Raw genomic sequence first — 20,621 nt, 5'->3', positions numbered from 1 at the left:
TGAAATTCTTCTAAATTTCACCATTTGTTGAAAAACTGAAGAAACCAATTGCCATCTGTCTGTTGACAGAATATGATGCGTCTGCTGTCCTAGAAGACAATCTGTAGACAATAATACGTTTTGCTGGACTGACAGTGCCAAAGAAATATTACCTCCCTGCATAGCTAATAGGCACTTGTACTTCCAAGTCTGATAATGCATGATATTACTGCAATATTGTCTGTGATGCTCTAGAGAAGCTCCAGGTGAAAACTGCCATGAAAAGATTAAATTGCATCACAAATGCTTTCATCTCCTATAAGATAATGTGATATTTCTCTAATGGAGACACTTGAAGTGAACTGCTGAAGCAAAGTTTGAAGAATTCATTACCAAATGTTGTAGAGGAGGAAGGGACACAACTGATACTTCTTGAACTAAGGCAGTACCATCACCGAAGAATCTCTATCTTTAGTGTCCTCGGGGATCATAATTTCGATGCAGTCTGTAGCTATTCCATACATTTTGTAATATCTATTGCTCATTAGAATTCTGAATCTCTGGTAACATCTTATGAGTAAGAAACCCTTTTATGTGGACGCAGTCAGTAACTGCAGAAAAATCATTCTTAGGCCTGTGGATAGATAAATGGGAGAGTGGTAAATTAGAAGCAGAATTGAGTTACTTGAAACCTTAAATACCTCCTATGAGGAGGCCCAATGGGAATATGAAGGTATGCATCCTTCATTCAAAGATGATATGGAAGAATCCTGGTCAATAAAGAGCAACCAGTCTTTAAAGTTACCATGCTGAACTTTTCTTGTCACACTATACTAATTTAGATATGTCGTCTTAGTACAGGTTGCCACGTCATCCTTTTTGGCTCTTGAATAAAAATCTTTCTCTTTTGATGGCCTGGAATCACTGTTATGCCTGTTTTAGTATCTGTTTTAATAAACCTTATGTAATCTGAAGACCTATTGTCAGATGTCTAAAAGAAGAGTGATTTAATGATTGAAAATTATGGAATAACCTTAAAAAAAATCAAAAAAACACTGCTCACCAAAATTTACCCATAGAAATTAAATTTAATTCATACAGAAACGCATTAAAAGGATACAAAATAAAACAAAATACCGCAATAAGCCATTCAAAAAGCGGCAGTGCTTGCAAAACCGACACATTTCTATATTAATTGATTAAAATACATAATTAAACTATAAAGCAAGCAAACTCTAACATATCCCTCACTACATTACTAAAACACATGAAATGAACTGCTACTATTACCAAAACAAAAAATTACTCCAGAAATAGTTTAGAAAATTATATGAGCTACTCCAAGAAAAAAACAAGAAAACGGGGCAAACCACTTAATACCCTATTCTGTAGAAACTTAAGCAATTAATGTAGCCCACGAAAGTAGCAGCAGAACTTAATGTAACCTCCCCCCCAAAACCATTAAAAAAGATAAATGGAATATGTGAAGGGCAGCAAATTTGTATGGTACATGAAATATGTTGTACTGCAGAGTCAAGGAACTTGGCCAGCACTCTTCATAGAACTCATTCACTAAATCTACAATATATTTCATGCATCACACACCAAACCCAGAGTGTTACATACATGTGTGCATACATGTACACACATGCACACAGAAGATATCATTGATTAAAAGTATCCTATCAGGTGTACTGTACCCTATCAGATGTAATATCCCTGATGTCAATTCCCTAAACGTAACAGTCCTAATTGTTGCTGAATTTGTATGGTGTGATGAGACATCACAATATCGAGATGTACTACTTTCACCCTTGCAACCATGGAGTTTTATGGTTTTATTTATGTAAGGGGGATTGCACAAGATTTTGTAACTGCAATCCCTGGACCTTCACTTTTAAAAGGTGTGCAGTTAAGCAAATTAGGCTTGGATTTATGTGGGTCCTTCAAAAGTACCAGCAAAGGTCTATACTGATTTAACGGAGAATAGCACTGATAAAAATGACACTCCGAAATTATCTTTTACAATTCATACATATTTGAGAAAGGAAACAATAAAATGTGGTGACCTAGTACTGTATAAAATGGAACACAAAGTCTGTGCCAGTGGTGTAGAGAGATAAAACCCTGACTATGATCCAGTTGACTTGAGTGTGAGTAGCAGCTCATGCATTTGACTACACAGGCAGGGAGGAAGGGCAAGCCCACCCTATGGGAATGGATGCATACACTCGACATGGGGGGTAGAGCTCTTTCTGAATCTCATGCAGAGGTGTGAGTGATATGTCAGGGTATCCCCACTGCATACATTCCTCTGTGGTGGGACAGGCTTGTGCATGGGGCTTAAGCAGTGCTCCAGCAAAATTCATAGTTGACTTGACAGACATCACCAGCAAGGCACCTGCTTTGCTATTGAGTGATGCATGCTCATGTGCACTATGCAGCACTGCATAGAGTAGATAGGAAAAGAAGAGAACTATAAGCAGAAGAAAATGCACAAGGAAAATCCTGCTCTCCCTGGCACACCACACTGGAGCCCTGCATTTACAGGTCACAGTGCTCATGTTTTGGATTCCATCATTTGCATAATCTGTGTGGCTCACTTGTATGGGCTTCCACATGTTCATGTTATATTCTCATTAACATTCTCCGTATACTGCTCTATTTTGCCCATTTTTGGCCATGCTATTTAAATTTTCTAAAGCCTGCATATGGCTACTACCTACACTTATCTGAGCAGTACAGTGTGCTAACCATCTGCCACTAAATGTAACAATCCTTCAGGATTAAATCACTGTCACAACCACATTTTTTGTAAATTTGTACAGCATTATCTGTAACTGATGTTGAATGATTAACAAACACATTTCAAGAGAAATTACCTAAAATAACGAAAAATGAATGTGGTACTAATTCTTAGTAGGGGGAGGGATGACAGAAGTGGTATAGGTGCTTAGTTCTACCAATGTCAGTATTTAAGCAAGACACATTAGATCTGGTTCCCCATAAGGGATAAAAGCCACTTTTGGGGAAAAATAATGGCTGAGGAATTGGTACACAGACGATAGTAAGATTACATTTGGAAGTTATGAAATATTGTTATAAATGAACCTCTCAAAAAAGGTATTGGCTTGAGTCTGCTGGACTGTACACAGTGTTTCTCCCTGACTCACGACTTTAAAAGGGACCGACAAGTTAGGGCTAATGTGGCTAACAAAATGTAGTTGCAGACAAACCCCTAAACAACCTTCCTGATTCCATATTGTAAATATTTCATCAGCTGCATTTCTGTATGGACTCTAGCCAAATACAAAAACTCATAAGAAAGCAAGCTAGCAAAGCATTTCTTAAATTATAATGATGCTAAGCATAAAAAACACAACATGTATCTATTATCATTTTAATGATGATAAATGCAACAAATCTGTCACGAAATATCAAAGTAAAATAAGACTAGATTGCCTAGTCTATTACCTTTGTTTGTGTGTCTGTCTGAAGGGTTCTGTCTAGAAAAGGAAATGCCTTACGCGCACTATCTTTGTATCATAAAAAATGTCATGTGACTGTACCAAGCTGAAACCTCAACTGCCTGAGCTATTTCTCTAATTTTTGTGTTATGAAAAATCTTGCATAAATTAAATTTATTGTATGATGCAAATGAACCATTTGTATTTCTTATTATGACCTCCAGCTTTTGTATGAATATAAAGAAAATGGCATATAGTCTTTTTTTTTTGTTTTATAATTTTTACTGATTTTCTTAACAAAAGTGAGTGACAGAAAAAGAATTATAAATAACACAAATTAAAGCAAAACAATCAACTATTTACCTTCGTTGAAGGTTGTGTGTTAGGGCCGGCAACTCAGCACGTAAAAATCAACTGCCAATCATTAGCGGACCGGAGTTCCGCTGTGGCGACCCCTAACCGGGAAAAAGCAGAAAGACACAACAACTTATGAATACATCTCCGTTGGATATGCCAACAAACTTTTCAGGAGTACTTCTGTTGTATGTTACCGTACAGTTGTCATATACTTGATTGCTTCATATTTACTTACATAAATTTGTAATTTGCAAAAATTACAAAAACCTTTTATAACACATACCATTTTTATATTTTACCCAGGTTGCAGCAATTTCAAAACATCTCGCTACCTTTTCCTGTTCATTTCTCTGAGTCAACATCCCAGTTCCCTTTTACAGAGTACATAATTATTCCTACTAATCTATTATTATCATTTATGTGTTTGTGAATGGTAACAGGAATCACATCTAGTTTTCCATTCTTTGCTTAATATATTTTTTGTTGTACTGCTGAGCTCCATCTTTAAATCTAAGGATAGCCCCTTACATCTGCTAGCCCAAAGAGACCAGCCTTAAATGATAACTTACTTCTCAGTTCAAAAACCTCATACCATACTTTTCTGGCCTGTTGCCATCAAGATTGGGCCCTATAACTTCCCCCAAAAATAAGCTTAATGATTGCCTACTCCTTTCCATAACACCACCATTGATTATTTTCTTTCCTATCTTCCCTATTCAGTCTCACTGGTGTTAGATACAACCTCTGTAAAATGCACGTTTGATAGTCCTATAACCTTTGCCATTTCCTCAAATTACAGGTTCTCTCCCAACCTCTTACCATTCCAATTCAATTATCATTTCCTCTTCCTTTGTACTCTCGTCCGGTTGTATCTTTCTCAGAATGGTATTGCCCTTTTCTTCTAGAAATGTAATATACAAGTCTTCCCCTCCCCATTATTATCATGCACTATTTATTCCATGCAGCTCTCTCTCTCCAACCCCTTCTGAGCTTTTCTGTTGTTTACCTTGGACAGCTCTAGATACACACTTAAACTTCTTATAAGTGAACAATTGCCCAGGTGATGGTTCAAAATGTCTTCTCAACTCTATAAATGTCTTAGAGACTCTTTATTTCTTTCTCCACTCTTGAGAGCTACCCTCCCTCAATGACCATACCGCCACAGGTTTTCCCCCTATTGCTTTACTTTTGAATGCTTGCAAATCCTGTGATGTATTTCTCCCATATTCCTGCCTGTTCTGATGATATATTTCCCTCTTCATCTAGACCTTGATTTAAATTGTCTCATACCACTTGTGCATCTTTACATATTTATTTGAATTTCCCCAAAGTCAAAAGAATATACTGGTATGAGAGGCAACACCCATCCTCCTTTGCTGACTGGAGACAACACTATTTAAAGCAGTTCTGCTCCCTGACTTCCCCAGTAACCTGTTACTGATCAGCTTTATCTTATCTAACTCTGGGTATTCAGGATCTACCTATATATTGCTAAATAGATACAATACATGGTGTAATATTATTTTAGTGGCATTTATTTTACCATCTAAAGAACTCAACCTGTCAATAACCTTTAGTAACTTTGATTTCAGCTTCTGTTCAGATTCTAAATATATCATCTTAAGGTCTCATTCAAAATGTTAGTTTCCATTGGGGTTAACTGTACCATTCCCTTGCTCTATCCCAACCTAACACTCCCAGTTTTTGTTTTTTTATATTGCACCCCAAATATCTCCCCAAATGCCTTGAAATGTAGAACTGGTTCCATTACTTACTGAATCTATTTTTTTTCTGTTAGCAAAATACAATCATCTGCAAACATTAAAACTATACTCATTTGCAATGGTTGCATGACTATATCTGTTTTTTTTCTATTAGTAAAATTCAGGCATCCGTAAACATTAAAAATGCATCGCAGTTTTGTTAATTCCCTTCTTCATACTACTAATTTTTTCATTATTGACATGAACAGCCTTGGGAATGTAGGGCTCTCCTGCCTTGCTCTCCTTAATATATTGTCTGTCTCAAACAATTTTCCATTAATTAGTACCATAAAAGTTAACTTTTGGTAAAGTAAAGTAACCAGTCTTATTAATTTGTCCCCAGACCCATTTTACACAGGACCTTAAACAAATAAAACCATATGACAAAGTCACAGGGTTTTCTAAAATCAAACCGTGGTAGTCCTGCCTCACTGCCCTTATCAGCATATTTACACCCACCAAATGTCAATAATCTGTCTATCTTCAACAAACCTGCTTTGCCCTGAATTTTGTATCCAAATTTATCAGTGATTTATAATTTCCTTGAAGGCATTAGGTGAGGCACTATAGAATTAAAGAAGTTTTAATAAAACTGATTAACTCAGATGTCATTTTTATTATTAGAACCATTACTATTGTTTGAGTCACTGATGCTAGGACTTTCTACTCCCTACAGAGCCTCTTAAACAACTAGTTCAGTTATTTATAAATCACTTATCCTTCCAACTAATAATGTTCATCTGGAAATCTATCAAAGCCTCCCACTTTGTTCCACTGTAATGTTCTATACACCTCCAGCACTTCTAGACAGATGACAGATCTCTTTATCCAAATGTTCACTTTGTTCTTGCATTAAGTTTTTTAAATCGCTTCTAAAACAGGCAGATCTTTTAACATTTTTATGCAATGAAACTTGTCATAGTAATGCCTAAACTCTTCCATCACACAATCATCACTATCATCTTAAGTTTTTCCATCAATGTATATCACTCCAATTATCACATTTTAACTGTCCTCGTTTTAAAATACCAAAAATACTTTTGGGATTGTTCTCACCGTGGTGCCACTATGTCACTCCCATGCACATCGATTCTGCCATGGCTTGGGAGGTTTTCAAGGGTTATAATTTAACATTTCACCTATTTTCCTTCTCTATCTCCCTTTGCTAAAGTGTGGCACTTTATTTGCCATATCTCTTTGAATCTCTTGCCAGTGCACTTCTTATAACTCTGTTTCCTTTCATTTTCTTTTTGCTGTTTTCCATCATCCCCATCCCCGTTCCCATTTTCTGCATGGTGTCAGGATGTTGTGTCAACTGTCACCATCTCTCTATTCAATGCCACTCTCTTTCCTTCCTTGACATTCATGCCTGACTGTCATAGGTCTTCTTTCAAACAATCTCTCCACCTCTTTGCTGGACTCCCTAACTTCCTCTTGCCTTCTTCCTCATCATCATCAGCCCACTTTTCCCCATTTTTTTTTCTAAATGGGGTTGGGGTATCGTGTTAACGGTCACCAACTCTCTCAATTCAGTGCCACACTCCTGCCTTCTATAACACAATCCATCCACCTTCTTGCGGGATGTCCTCTCTTCATCTTACCTTCTTCCTGAATGTCCCAAATCTTCCTCACAAGACTGTCTTCTGCTTTTCTGCACTTGTCCAAACCACTGTAATCTGTTCTCTTTGATCTTTTTTGCAATTGGAGCTACCTTGGCTTCTGCTCTTATCTCCTTATTTCTTCGTCTGTCCCACAGTGTGCATCCTACCACCTTTCTCAGGCACTTAATTTCCATCACCTCTAGCTTCTTCAACTGTTCTGCCTTTACTGCCCAGGTATCTGTACCATACAGTAATACTGGTCACACCACTACTTGTACACTTTACTTTTCAGCTTCTTTGGCATTCTTCTGTCAAAGTGCACCTGACACTCTATGCCAGTGGGCTGTAGCCCCTCTGATTATAGATTTGACCTCTTCATTCAAACTTCCCTTTTCCTCAACCACCCCTCCCTAATACTTGAAGCTGTTTACCTCTTCCACTATCTTCCCTTCTATTTCTATTCTCAGCTTCTTCTGATTTCCCCAATTTGCTGCCATTACCACTGTCTTATCTGTGCTTAGTTTCATCCCATGTGCCTTCAGTTTTGCATTCCATTCTATACAGCAAATGTTTTGCTCTGTCTCCTCCAACCTGTTTGCTAATGTAGTCCATCACTAGTATGAACAGCAGTGGGTTCAGAGCTGAACCCTGATGCACACCCACCCTCACTGGGAACCCCTCTGTGAGACCAAACACTATTTGTACTTGAGTCACCGGGGGCCTTGTACATAGCTTGTACTAATTCTAACAATGTTTCTGGGACTTTGAACCACTACAGGACTGCTCAAATTAGCCTTCTTGGGACCTTATCATATGCTTTCTCCAAATCCAGGAATGCCGAGTTGGACTCTGTCCTCATTTCTAGCTTCTTCTCACGTATCTGTCTCACTGGAACACCAGGTCAGTTGTGATGCATCCTGATCTGAATCTGAACTGCTAATTCCACATGCTACTTTCTACTACTACTCTGTGTATCCATTTGTCAGTCACCCTCCCCAGAACTTTCATGCAGTGTGACAGGAGTTTGATAACTCTATATTGCATACAGTTGTGAATGTCCCCTTTGCTCTTGAACAAATGCACTAGTATGTTTATTCTCCAGTAATCCTGGATACGTCCTTTTCAACATACTGCTATGAGTACCCTCAGGAACCATTTCTTCCCTATCTCACTCAACATCTTTATCTTATCTGCTGTGATATCACCTAAGCCTGCTGCTTTTCCTGGCTTAATTTTCCTTAATGATGTTCTTACTTCTATGGTGGGAGCCTCCTTCTCTGCCACTGCAGGTGGTATCTGGGGCAGTATAGCTGCTATGATGTTTTCTTCATTCAGAAACTGCTGGAAGTACTTCCATCTGTCTTTGATGTCCTGTGGCTGGTAAGCAGGCTGTTGCTGGCATCCCTTAGAAAGGGTGCCTTATCGTCTTTATCTTTCTCTCTTTGGCTTGCAACCTGATACAGTTTATTTGTGCCATCTACTGAGTCACTTTCCAGAAGCTGGTTGAGTGCGTCTGATGCCTTGTTCTTTGCTATTACAACTTCTCTCTTAGCCTCTTTGCTAGTCTTTGTTAGCCGACTGTTAATCCTTCCCAGCCTGGTTCATCTTTTCTATCTCCCACTTTTTCCTGCACACTTTCTTTCCTTTTGATGACTTCCTGGACTTCTGCATTCCACTACCAGCTTTTTTATGTACCTTATTTTTATGCCTAGCTTGGACGAATATCTGTTCTGTACTCCTCACACATGCTATTTTGAGGTATTGTGATTCTTTAACTCCACCTATTTCATCTCCGTCTTGAGATGCTACATCCCTAAGTAATTCCATGAACTGCTGTGCTTTCTCATCAGTCAACTTGCAGATCTTCAGCCTGGTCTCTGTTGATCTTAAAGCCTTCTCTGATCACTGGTTGCAGCTGATTGTGGCAATAGTGGTTTATGCTGTGGGTGGACTGTTTCACTGGGGATGGCTTTGCAATAGCTGATTCTCTCCTATGGTCCTTTCCTTACTAGGAGGAGGTCTACCTGAGTTGCATGTTGGACACTCCACTCTTGTATATGATCTTGTGACTGTCTTTATTGCTGAACCATGTGTTGGCCACCATCAAGCCATTTGACAGACAGAAGTCTAGAATGGCCTCTCCTTCTTTATTCCTGGGGAAAAAGCAAAGACTCTAGCAAAACCTAAGTTGACAAAGGGAAAACATGCAAATTTCTCAGAGAAGGCACAAAGTTGGAAATCAAATTGGAGAGCTATGCAACAACAGGAAACACTAACCACTGCGTTACTCTACCACCCTATAATTTAAACTGTCTACTATCATATAACCAGCGAAGCAATTTATAGCTGACAACATGAATACCCCTCTCCTTTCTCCATCCACCAAGAGTGAACCTTTAAAACTCCACCCAAACCAATCTCCATCTCTAAAACAGAAGGGTTTGTTCATTCAGAATGTTATAGCTGATATAGCTGAGGTACAAGGCAGTACATCCTGACCAACATAACTATACTTTGCTAGGCTGTGTTCATTAAACTAGAAATTGTTACCTGAGACCAGGGGCAGAAGAGACCATGTCTGTCATAGTGTCTTCCATGCTTTATGAAAATTAATAAAATTACCTGCTCCAGAAGTCATGGCACTCACTGGGAATGGTTAGACAGTTAGAAAAAATATCAGACAATTATTATAAATGAAAAGGAAGTATACCTGGTTTCTTATGGCCATCAAAATGTTCTTCATCCAGCATGACTTCAGACCTGAAGAAAGGACAGTTGAAACATAGTTTTGTTGAAAATAAATTGCAAGAACAAATATAGCATGCAAATACATAAATAATTAGGCATCATTTTCTGAGCCCTGCTGCACTCAGTAGCTTATCAATTTCCTCTCTTAAGAAATAACTGATGTTTTTTTAAGTAAATTAATTTAAGAGGATCATTGCTGATTGGTCTTACAGCTGGGTTCACATTTTTTCTGCCAATCACAATTTGACATTTTTTCTCAAACGCTGTAATACTCAGTCGGTACTTTCAGTGATGTCACTTGCTGACTAGTTCACTCCCAAACTCCAGCTATCATACTTCTCACGAATCACGATATAAAGATGAAAATATGTTGTTTATGGTAGGATCTTGTGTGTGTGCGCGCGCCATAATTTAAGTTTATCATTCTTTATTCACTTATCCAGTTTGAAGTTGCAAGGATTCTGCCCTAGGTGCTCTGCAACAATGTTAATTAGACTACTAATAGTAGATGTTAAGTTGTCAATCTCGCCTTCATTCTTGCTGGGACTCGGCACTTGCTTTAGCTCGAGAACTCCTTTTACCAGCTCGAGGCAACCCTATATCCCATGATGCAAGGCGGAACTACCTCAGATCTCATTTGCCGCTTAGCGAAAGAGGTCTCCTTTGCCAGCTGAGGTAAGTTTTTCTTAGTCAAATAAGAAAAAGTGTAGTTAGGGGTTTATTTTTCCCTGTTAGTGTTAGTGCAGTCTGTAATTAGTTACAGCCCACCCTATTCCCTATTTTATAAACTTTTATAAGTTTTATTTCAAAGTAGTTAGTCAGGCCTAGTTCCCCTTAGTTATCCCTTCCTGTGTGTTTGTGTAAGGGATTAATTTGTGTGTTTGTGGGGACTGTTTGTGTTCTATCCTCCTTAGGATATCAAAAGAAGGCAAGGTCTCAGGCTTCAAGAAGTGTGACCAGTGCTGTCAGAAAATGTCTCTGACAGACGGTCACACTTCTTGTGTTTATTGCCTGGGGCCTTTGCACCTGCAGGACTCCTGTGCGTTGTGTCATGCTTTTAGCCAGAGAGTCCTGCAGGAAAGGAGGAATAAACTCATCCTCCGAGGTTTACTTAAACCTGAAGGTTCTCCTCCTAAATCAGGGTCAGGAAAACCTCATAAGCCACCGAAGGCTCAGGCTACAGTGTCCAAGCCTCCTCCGGTGGCTCCGGCTCCGTCGGAGCCGATATCGGCTCCGGCTGGAGTCGATACTTCTTCGACTCAAGTAGTGGGTTCGGTGCCGGCTGGCTCCGATACCCTGACTGCTGTGGCCTTGTCGGCTCCGGCTGGAGCCGGCACTTTATCCAGCTTCGGGGCCGAGAAATCCTCGGCTCCATCTGGGGTTCTAGGGACTTCGGCTCCGATGGCTTCGACCCGTAAGAGATCCCGGTCCCCCTCTATTATGAGTATTCACTCGGCTCCGGGATCTCCTCTTTTGTCGGAGCGGAGCCATCGGAGACGATCTTCGAGATCTTCCAGGCTGTCTGACCACGACCTGGAGAGGGTGGTAAGCAGGCTGTTGAAGTCTCAGGCACTGGCCCAAATGCTCCATAGCCCGTCTCAACAGACTTCGGCTATAGCCCCAATTCTTGAACTTCCTCCTCCGACTCCACACCAGAGTTCGGAGCCGGAGCTTCTTGGGACAGCGACTGTTTCGATGCCGGAGCCGATACATCCTTCGGCTCCGTCGTCCTCGGCTCCGATCTCCTCCTTGAGACCTTCCTTGGAGGGATCCGGTCATCGGGTTTCCACTGTCGGCTCCGAGGGGGCTAGTGGCATCTGACCCTTGTCCGACCCCGCTCTCCCTCTCGGGGCTTCGGCTTTGGTAAGCTCGGCGCCGACATCGGCCTCGGAGCCTTCTCTCTCTTTGGAGCAGACCATTCCTATCTCTTCGGAGCGGGTATGTTCCGGCCTCCCGGGGAGAGGAACCTTTGAGGTGATGAGGAGTGTCCTGGCCTCTGAGCCCGGTCAACGGTCCATCCCTCTAGCTCCTCCCTCATCAGTGCCTGCAGATGCCTCTTGCCAGCCTCTTGCTCTCAGGCCCAGGGATCCATCGCCCCAGGTTTCCCCACTGGGAATTTCCTCCTCTTCCGAGGTTTCTCCTGACCCTGCAGGGAACCCCCTCGGAAGAGGACGTGTAAGAGGAAACACACAGACTCCCCTGAGTCTACTACATCTGATACCGACTTAGATGAGTCGGAGGGTTCCCCACGGTCCCCCTCTGAGGATGTCTCCTTTTCAGACATCCTTGAGCTCCTCAAACAGAGGGGGAATTGGCCCTCCATTGACCCCTCCGAGGATGAGTCGGTATACCTGGAGGCTTTTGGATCCCGACCCTCCACCTCCTGGGTGTCTCCGCCTTTCGACCCACTTATGCAGGTAGTGGCTCGGAAGGCGTGGGCGGCTCCAGATTCTGTGGAACCTGTCCCCAGAAGACCATCCAAGTTCATTACGGCCCCGTCGGATAAACAGTTCCTTTCCAAAGGTGTCTCTGTGGATGCTATGGTGGTGGCGGCGGCCACTAAGAAGGAACTGGCGGATCCTTCAGTACCTGTCCATCCTCCTAACAAGGATTCTAGGACCATGGACAGGTATGGAAAGTGGATGTTTTCTTCAGCGACCTTTGCTATGCGTTCACTGAATTACCTTTGTCACTTCACCAGGCTTCAATGAGATATTCTCAAGGAACTGGGTGAAGTAGTCCAGGATCCTTCTGCTGCTGGGGCTCAGGAAAAGATTGCCTCACAGCTTGCTATCCTGAATTCCATATCTAACTCCTCCATGCGGCTCATATCTTATGCGGCCGATGGAGCGAGCAGGGCCGCAGGCACAGGTGTTGCTCTTAGACGCCAAGCCTGGATGCGGCTGTGTAATTTTGCAGACCTTTTTAAGGCGTCCTTCACTAATACCCCCTTTGATGGTTCGGCTTTGTTCGGACCTCAAGTGAAGGATACCTTGACCAGGTGTGAGCAGGACGGTAAAACTCTTTCTGCCGTTGGAGTCCAATTTTCCGCTCCTTCTAGACCATATCCCAAGGGTCAGAAAGGGGGGAAGATGTGGTTCCGTAAAGCCCAAGGAGCTACACCGGACACACGTGGTCAGTTTACCCCCAGAGGCAGAGGGGGTAACAATAATAGACGCCGCCCTAGAGGCAGGGGGGTCCTCAAAACCAGGGCAACAGGGAGTCTCTTCCTGAGAAGCCCTTTTCAGCATCCCTGAGGTGTTGCCCGACTGTCCACCCTTGGAGGCAGTCGGGGGAAGGATTTCACTGTACCCAGTAGCCTGGCAATCCCTATCCCAAGAAAAGTGGGTACAGTCGATTATATCCGAGGGTTACAAGATCCCCTTCAAGGTTTCCGTACCTCCACAATCCCTTCCAGACATCTCACCCGGTCAAAGGGATTTGGCAAAACAGGAGGTTTCAAAACTCCTAGAAAAAAGAGCCGTCCAGACAGTACCGGCAGACCAAGTAGGATCCGGCATCTACTCAAGATTCTTTTTGGTCCCCAAAAGGACGGGAGATTGGAGACCAATATTAGACCTGAGCAATCTGAACAGATTTGTCAAAAAGGCAAGATTCCGGATGGTCACGCATCAGTCCATTCTGCCTTTTCTGGGCAAGGACAACTGGATGTGCTCTATAGACCTTCAGGATGCGTACTATCACATAAAGATTCACAGGCGCTCCAGGAGGTTTCTCCGCTTTTGGCTAGGGACCAGTCATTACCAATTCAGAGCCCTGCCCTTTGGCCTCACTTCAGCCCCCAGAGTGTTTACCAAATGCATGGCAGTGGTGACAGCTCACCTGAGACGTCTAGGATTCCAGGTGTTTCCTTATTTGGACGACTGGCTCCTCTCCGCCACCAAGTGTCAGCTTCTTCAGTCCAGAGACTACACCCTTCAGCTTTGCAAGAATCTGGGAATTTCAGTAAATTTCGAAAAATCTTCTCTGCTGCCTTGCCAATCTATCACCTTTATAGGCGCAGAGTTAAATACAAATCAAAATGTTAGCCAGACTAACAGATCAAAGAATTCTGGACATCCAAAAATTTGTTCGGCTTCTGTTACAAAGCAACAAGATCAAAGCCAGGTTTGTCCTGAAAGTTCTAGGCCTAATGGCTGCGGCCATTGTTCTTCTACCACTGGCTCGCTTTCACATGCTTCTCCTGCAGTGGATGCTATTCACGCAGTGGTCGTATCACAATCTTCCGATGAGACACGAAATCTTAGTAACACAGTCGTGCAGGGCTCATCTGGGCTGGTGGATATCTTCCCCTCTTCTTCATCAGGGCCGACCCTTTGTTCCCCTCCTCCAGTTGCCACAGTTACCACGGATGCCTCTCTGATCGGGTGGGGGGGGCATTATCAGGGCAGGATGGTCCACGGGACGTGGCAACCCATAGAATACCATCTGCACATAAATGTCCTGGAGATGAGAGCAGTGCTTTTAACTTTGCAAGCCCTCGACGACTTTCTTCCCACGGGGACTATTGCAGTACAGACGGACAACATGTCCGTGGTCTGGTACATCAACAAACAGGGCGGAACCAGGTCCTATCCCTTATGTCGAGAAGCTCTCAGACTTTGGCAATGGGCGATCTCTTCTCAGCGGTTTCTGATAGCAACGCACATCCCGGCAGGTCCAACCTATTGGCGGACAGGCTAAGCAGATCTATTCTGATGCCTCACGAGTGGTCTCTCAATCAATCTGTAGTGGATCAGATTTTTCTGAAGTGGGGCACTCCTTGTTGCGATCTTTTCGCTACCCCTCAAAACAACAAGTGCCCAGACTATTTCACTCTATTTCCCCTTCCAGGCCAACCCTTGAGAGACTCTCTAACCCAGGATTGGCCTCGGGGACTTCTTTATGCTTTTCCTCCCTTTCCATTGATTCCACAAGTCATTCAGAAGGCCACCGTTTTGAGAGCCAAATTGATCCTCATTGCTCCTTTTTGGCCTCGACAAATTTGGTTTCCGTCTCTGCATCGTCACCTTCTGGTGCAGCCCTGGCATCTGGACCCAGTTCCGGATCTTTTGATCCACCAGTCGGGTCAGCAGCACCGGGCCATTCATTCTCTCAACCTCACTGCTTGGTTGCTCCACTTCCTTCCCTAGCCAGGCTACCAATGATTTCTGACTCAGTCAGAGACATTTTAGTGTCTTCCTTGAAGTCGTCCACTAGGACTATTTATGCTAGCAAGTGGCGGCGTTTTCGATTTGGGCAAACTCCAGAAATATTGATCCTTTTACTGCTCCCGTACATTCTGTTTTAGATTTCCTAGCGGAGGTTTTTCATTCGGGATCCTCGTCATCTGCAGTCAAAGTACAACTGGCTGCCATTTCCAAGTATCATGTTGGCTTGCATGACAATAACATCATGTCTCATAGATTATGCAAGGCCTTTTTGAGAGGAGTTTTTCTCCTAAAACCACCTATAAAGCATCCTCCTCCGCAATGGGATCTAAACTTAATGTTAGCATCCTTGATACTACCTCCTTCGAACCGTCTGCTTCATGTTCTTTGAAGTTATTGACGTGGAAAACTATATTTTACTGGCTGTCACTTCTGCAAGAAGAGTTTCCGAGATTCAAGCTCTCTGTATTCGTTCACCTTATTTGGTTTTTCATAAGGACAGGGTATCGTTAAGAACTAACCCTTCCTTTCTCCCCAAGGTTGTATCTCAAACCAATATTAACCAATCTATAGATTTACCAGTCTTTTTCCCTAACTATTCTGACAGAGCTGAACAGAAATTGCATTTTTTGGATGTCCATCGTCAGCTCAGGTACTACTTGCATAGGACTAAACAAATTAGAAAATCGGACCAATTGTTTGTCTCTTAAGCAGAAAACAGGTTAGGTCTTCCAGTTTCTAAAGTGACCTTATCCAGATGGTTGACTTCCACCATTTCCTATGTGTACTCTCTCAGAGGCAAACAACTACCTTCTAAGCCAAAAGCACACTCGACCAGGAGTCTATCCACTTCTGCAGCTTTTCAGGATAGACTTCCCATTGATACCATTTGTGCAGCAGCTACTTGGGCCACGCCTCATACCTTTGTTTCTCATTACAAGTTGGATCTGGCCTCCAGAGATAGGGCCAGTTTTGGTTCCACAGTTCTCAAGAGTCTGTTCCATTGAGCCACCCGGGATACAGGTGCTAGGGACGGTCCCATCCAGCAAGAATGAAGGCGAGATTGACAACTTAACATTTAGAAGTTATGTACCTACCATAACGCGTTCCATGTTAGTTGTCTTCTCTCGCTTCTTTCTTGCATCCCTCCCTCCTTCCCCCTGGCCTGGACAGATCTTGAAGAGTTCCTATTAGTTTGTTTCCTCTAGATCTTTGTTATGAGGACTTCTTTTAGGAAACTTTGTTCCTAATTTGGTTAGGATAACCTTTAGCAGGGTAAATTAGCTGCCAAACGAGATCTGAGGTAGTTCCACCTTGCATCATGGGATATAGGGTTGCCTCGAGCTGGTAAAAGGAGTTCTCGAGCTAAAGCAAGTGCCGAGTCGGAGCCGAGGATCGGCTCCGAACCCATCCAGCAAGACAGAAGGCGAGAGAAGACAACTAACATGGAACATTATGGTAGGTACATAACTTCTAATTTATGTATTACATAAATATATATATATATATATATATATATATATATATATATATATATATATAAATGATAAATTGAGTGTTTATAGTTGTCTATGGGGTTTTTTAAGACAGTGTTTTTTTTTTTTTTTTTTTTTTGCTGGTGAGTATTGCCATCTGTGAATACAAAATGGAAGTCAGAACCACTGAAAAAGGTTTGTAAACTAATGGCCTAGTGATAGAATCTGAGATGCCATCGATGAAAGCTGTAGCAAAGAGTCAAATTATAATGCCCAATGATCATAATTTGTGGGAATACTAGATACCCATATGGCTAATGAAAATGGTTTGCTCTATATTGAGTGGGCGCTATTTCAATGTTACAGATGAAAAATATGAATTTAAGGAACTTGGTCAGCAAGTAGTAGGAGAAGTTAGCATCTTTTACTGCTAAGTTGGTTGAATTGGAAGATAAATCTTGAAGGAATTTGTGTGAATGGAGTATTGGGGGAAGAAGAATGTTCAGTTTGGATTTTGTAAAAAAAAAAAAAAAATGCTGAGTGATCTGGTACTCTGGTATACTGTAGAAATTTGCCATTTGTTCGTAGGCTGTCTCTGACATATCTGAGATTAGTATCTTAAGTTGTGCACTGTGGACCAGATAGCCACGGCCAGACACCTGAAATGGTGGCATTCTTGAAGCGAGTATTGGAAACAGTTATTCACACTATTAGAGTTGCATATGAATGATGCAACCAATGTACACTGATCCATTTGATGACAAGAGATGAAACAATAGGCAGTCTATTTCCATTTCAAGTACAACCTGTTCTGGATGTGCATTTCCAGGGAGTAAATGATTCTATGTGGCCTGATTTCTGCTTAGAAAATAACTGACTGATTTCCACTATGGCTACACACTAATCAACAGCTTCATTTTAGTTCTCCCTGTCTTTAAAAAGAAACTGAGAAATAAGAGCTAGTAATTCTGCCAGCTTACGTAAAATTCAGTTACTGACTAGTATGTACACTACCTGGATGCCAGCAGAGATGAAATTTAGATAACTTGAAAGGAAATCAATGTGAAAATGTGAAGAGAGAACACTGACTGGGAAGACTCCTGCAGCAGTTCAGCAAGAAACAGCTCAAGTTGCATCCTTGGTACAAGAGATTACTTCTAGTAATGTAGAGGAAAAAATAAGATAGAATGTGCTCAGAGGTGATTAAAATAAATGAAACATTGAAGGAGTGTATCAATTCAAATAACAGAAGGCTGGAAAAATAGAAGACACTAGCTATTCAGATGAATTGTGAAAACAGCAACAATCAGAGGTTGAAATGAAGAAAAAAACTGCTGAGTGTGAGACTTCTCAAGAACAGCTGTTTCAAAAAACAGTAGAGTAATAAGACAGAGCATGCAGAGAAACATGATATTTTCTGTTGTACCAGAAAAAACTGGAAGGAACAGGCTGCATTAATTGTATGAAAGCACAAATATGCAACTGGACTGGTATTCCACAACAGGATTTATTAATTGACAGGACACACTGACTCTATGTTCCAAATCTGGCCACAAGAAAGCAGCCAAGACCTATATTAGTAACACTGCAATCATACCAGAAGAAAGATCTGATCCTGACAAAACTGAGACAGCATGGGAAATTATTAAAAACTGCAGCCAGCAGAGTGTTTATGGAAAATGATTATTGACTGTACACAAGGCAGATGAGAAGCAAATTTAGTCCAACAATCCGTGACTGTTGAGAGAGAGGTGTGAGATTCAAGCTGCTGTATACAATTGTCTTCGGAATATTCTTTCCTGGAGGATCAAAGACATTTTTGATGTAGAACAAGCTACGGAAGAAATACACAATATTATCCAACAAAAAGTGAGACACAAAACAGAATGTGACTCTGCTTTTCATTCTTATGCCAATAAAGCTCCTAGAGAGACTTTGCCAGTGAAATCCTTTCCAATGTTCCAAAGGAAAATGCTTGAGAGACAAAAAACAAGCACAGGAGCTTATTAGAAGAATCAGGAGTACCTTGGACATGAACCAGAGTCTGGTGTGGGGAGATGAACCAGAAATGACCAACAACACTGAAATTAGTGAATAAATATGAGATTATAATGCATGGACCACAATTGTGAAATATAGCGTTGCAAGAAAAAGTGGCTAAGAAAGTCCAGACTTTCGTTGACTTTGTTAAATTTGTGGAAGCGGTAGTGTTGTTGCCTCACAGCAAGGGGTTCTCCCGTTCAATTCTTGGCTGGAGTGCGGGGGAGTGCCTTCTGTGTGGAGTCTGCATGTCCTCCCCGTGGTTGGGTGGACGTTCGAAAGACATGCGTAAATGGGTGTGCCTTCGTTGAAAGTTGTAAGTCGAGCTGGCACCTCTGCGTTCGTCAAAATCTACTGCCAATCATTAGCAGACCGGAGTTCCTCTGTGGCGACCCCTAACCGGGAAAAGCCGAAAGACGACAACAACTGTAAAGCATATACCCCACATAGTCATTAATGTTTAGAAGGACACTAAGAAGAAAAAAGTAGCTGTAAGTAAACATTTTTGCTCTTAACAGTATTTGTATAAAACCTTTCATGATTAAACTGCATGTTATATAGTAAAGCAAGTTTGTGTAATATGTAGTTCTATTTTAAATGTGGGGGTGAGTCTTTTCAGTGATTGTTGTATGTGATATTAAAGTAAACATTTTTTACTTGTAATGAATATAGCCTTTACAATGTAAAATGATAAAGGCTGGACAAAAGCAAGTTTAAGCTAATAATGCTATAATATTGAGCTAGAGGGGTGGGGGGGGGTGGTGTGTAAAAGGGCATTGATTATATTATATGTGCAGACAGTTTCTCTTAGAAAGTAGACTTGAAAGCAAGACAAAATGATGAAGGCCATGAGAAATGTAAGTTACATGTATAAACAATGATTTTAGCTCTTTTTTGGTCCTTTACCAAATGTTCAGTATGAGTCAAGAAGTTTGCAGCTGAAGGTGGTTGTACATTCTGTTCTGTTCTGAGTGAAAGTGACCAATATTCATTCATGCATCTGCAACGTTGTTAGTTTTTTATTGCTGACTATGAATCCATAGAGATTAGCTGTCAGTAGGTGCAAGCAGTGAGAGTTATGAACATTCTGAGGGAAATGCAATAAAGATACATGGTCAAGCAGTTCAGTCTTATTTAATGCATTTGAGAGAACAGTGAATAATTTAGTTTTATTTAAAGATAGCCAGTGGACTTTTTCTTAAGGCTAAAATTTAATATTTTCTGAAACCGTACAAGTTGTTTTTCACATCTAGGAAAGCAATAGAGATAATAAAAGGACAGACAACAGTCAATGTAAGTAGCAGCACAGGCTGTAACATGCACTTCAGCATGGGTAACCTTAATTTTAGGTGCACAGTTTTATGTGTTTATTCTAAGTTAATAGGGGTGGTGATGTTCTAAAACGTATTTATTTTTTTGAGTGTGACAGTTTTCATTAAAACAAAAAAAAAATCTCAAAATTATAACTTGGGTTTAAATGGAGATGACAAGAAACAAGTGTGTAAAAGATCAGCTTGCCAAAACATTACTGTGTGTATGTAACACACAAGTTGGAAAAGCACATTCAAACAAGCTGTCATGTATGACAGGTGGGAACAATGACTTTTTTTATCATAATGGCTACATTATCCATATTATTCTGGAATTCAAATGGCCTTACAGGTATATACAAAAAGGTGAGAGTATTAAATTATATTCAGAAATGCAGTGTGCAAATAGCAATGATTCAAAGGACATATATGGAAATAAATGAGCATGTGAATTTGATAAAGGATTTTGAGATGGATATTCAGCAGAATATCAGGGGCAAAGGAAAAGGGAAATACTTATACTAATTGCTAGAGGAGCTCTAATAGTGATAGAAGAGGAAAAAGATAATGGTAAATTTGTGGCAGTAAGGGGCTATTGGCAAGAGAGGAGGATTACACTGGCATGTACTTATATTCCACCAAAAAATGCTATTATGCAGCTTAAGAACTTTTTGGGAGAAATAATCAGCTTTCAGTAGGGACTATTACTT

At 41.3% G+C, this 20,621-nt stretch overlaps 1 protein-coding gene across 1 annotated transcript in view; it reads right to left on the bottom strand.

Moving 5' to 3' along the window:
- Positions 1-20,621, bottom strand: part of LOC122813294 (protein FAM71B-like) — a 421,918-nt gene that overhangs the window by 39,433 nt on the left and 361,864 nt on the right. The window contains exon 5 of the mRNA XM_044085544.1: positions 9,878-9,927. Coding sequence (XP_043941479.1) covers positions 9,878-9,927 — 50 coding nt within the window. The remainder of the gene's footprint in view (positions 1-9,877; positions 9,928-20,621) is intronic.

Source organism: Protopterus annectens, chromosome 10.part0 (genome assembly GCF_019279795.1).
Source record: "Protopterus annectens isolate FY-2018-M chromosome 10.part0, PAN1.0, whole genome shotgun sequence".
Lineage (NCBI taxonomy): Eukaryota > Metazoa > Chordata > Ceratodontiformes > Protopteridae > Protopterus > Protopterus annectens.
This window is presented reverse-complemented; position numbering and strand designations above follow the sequence as displayed.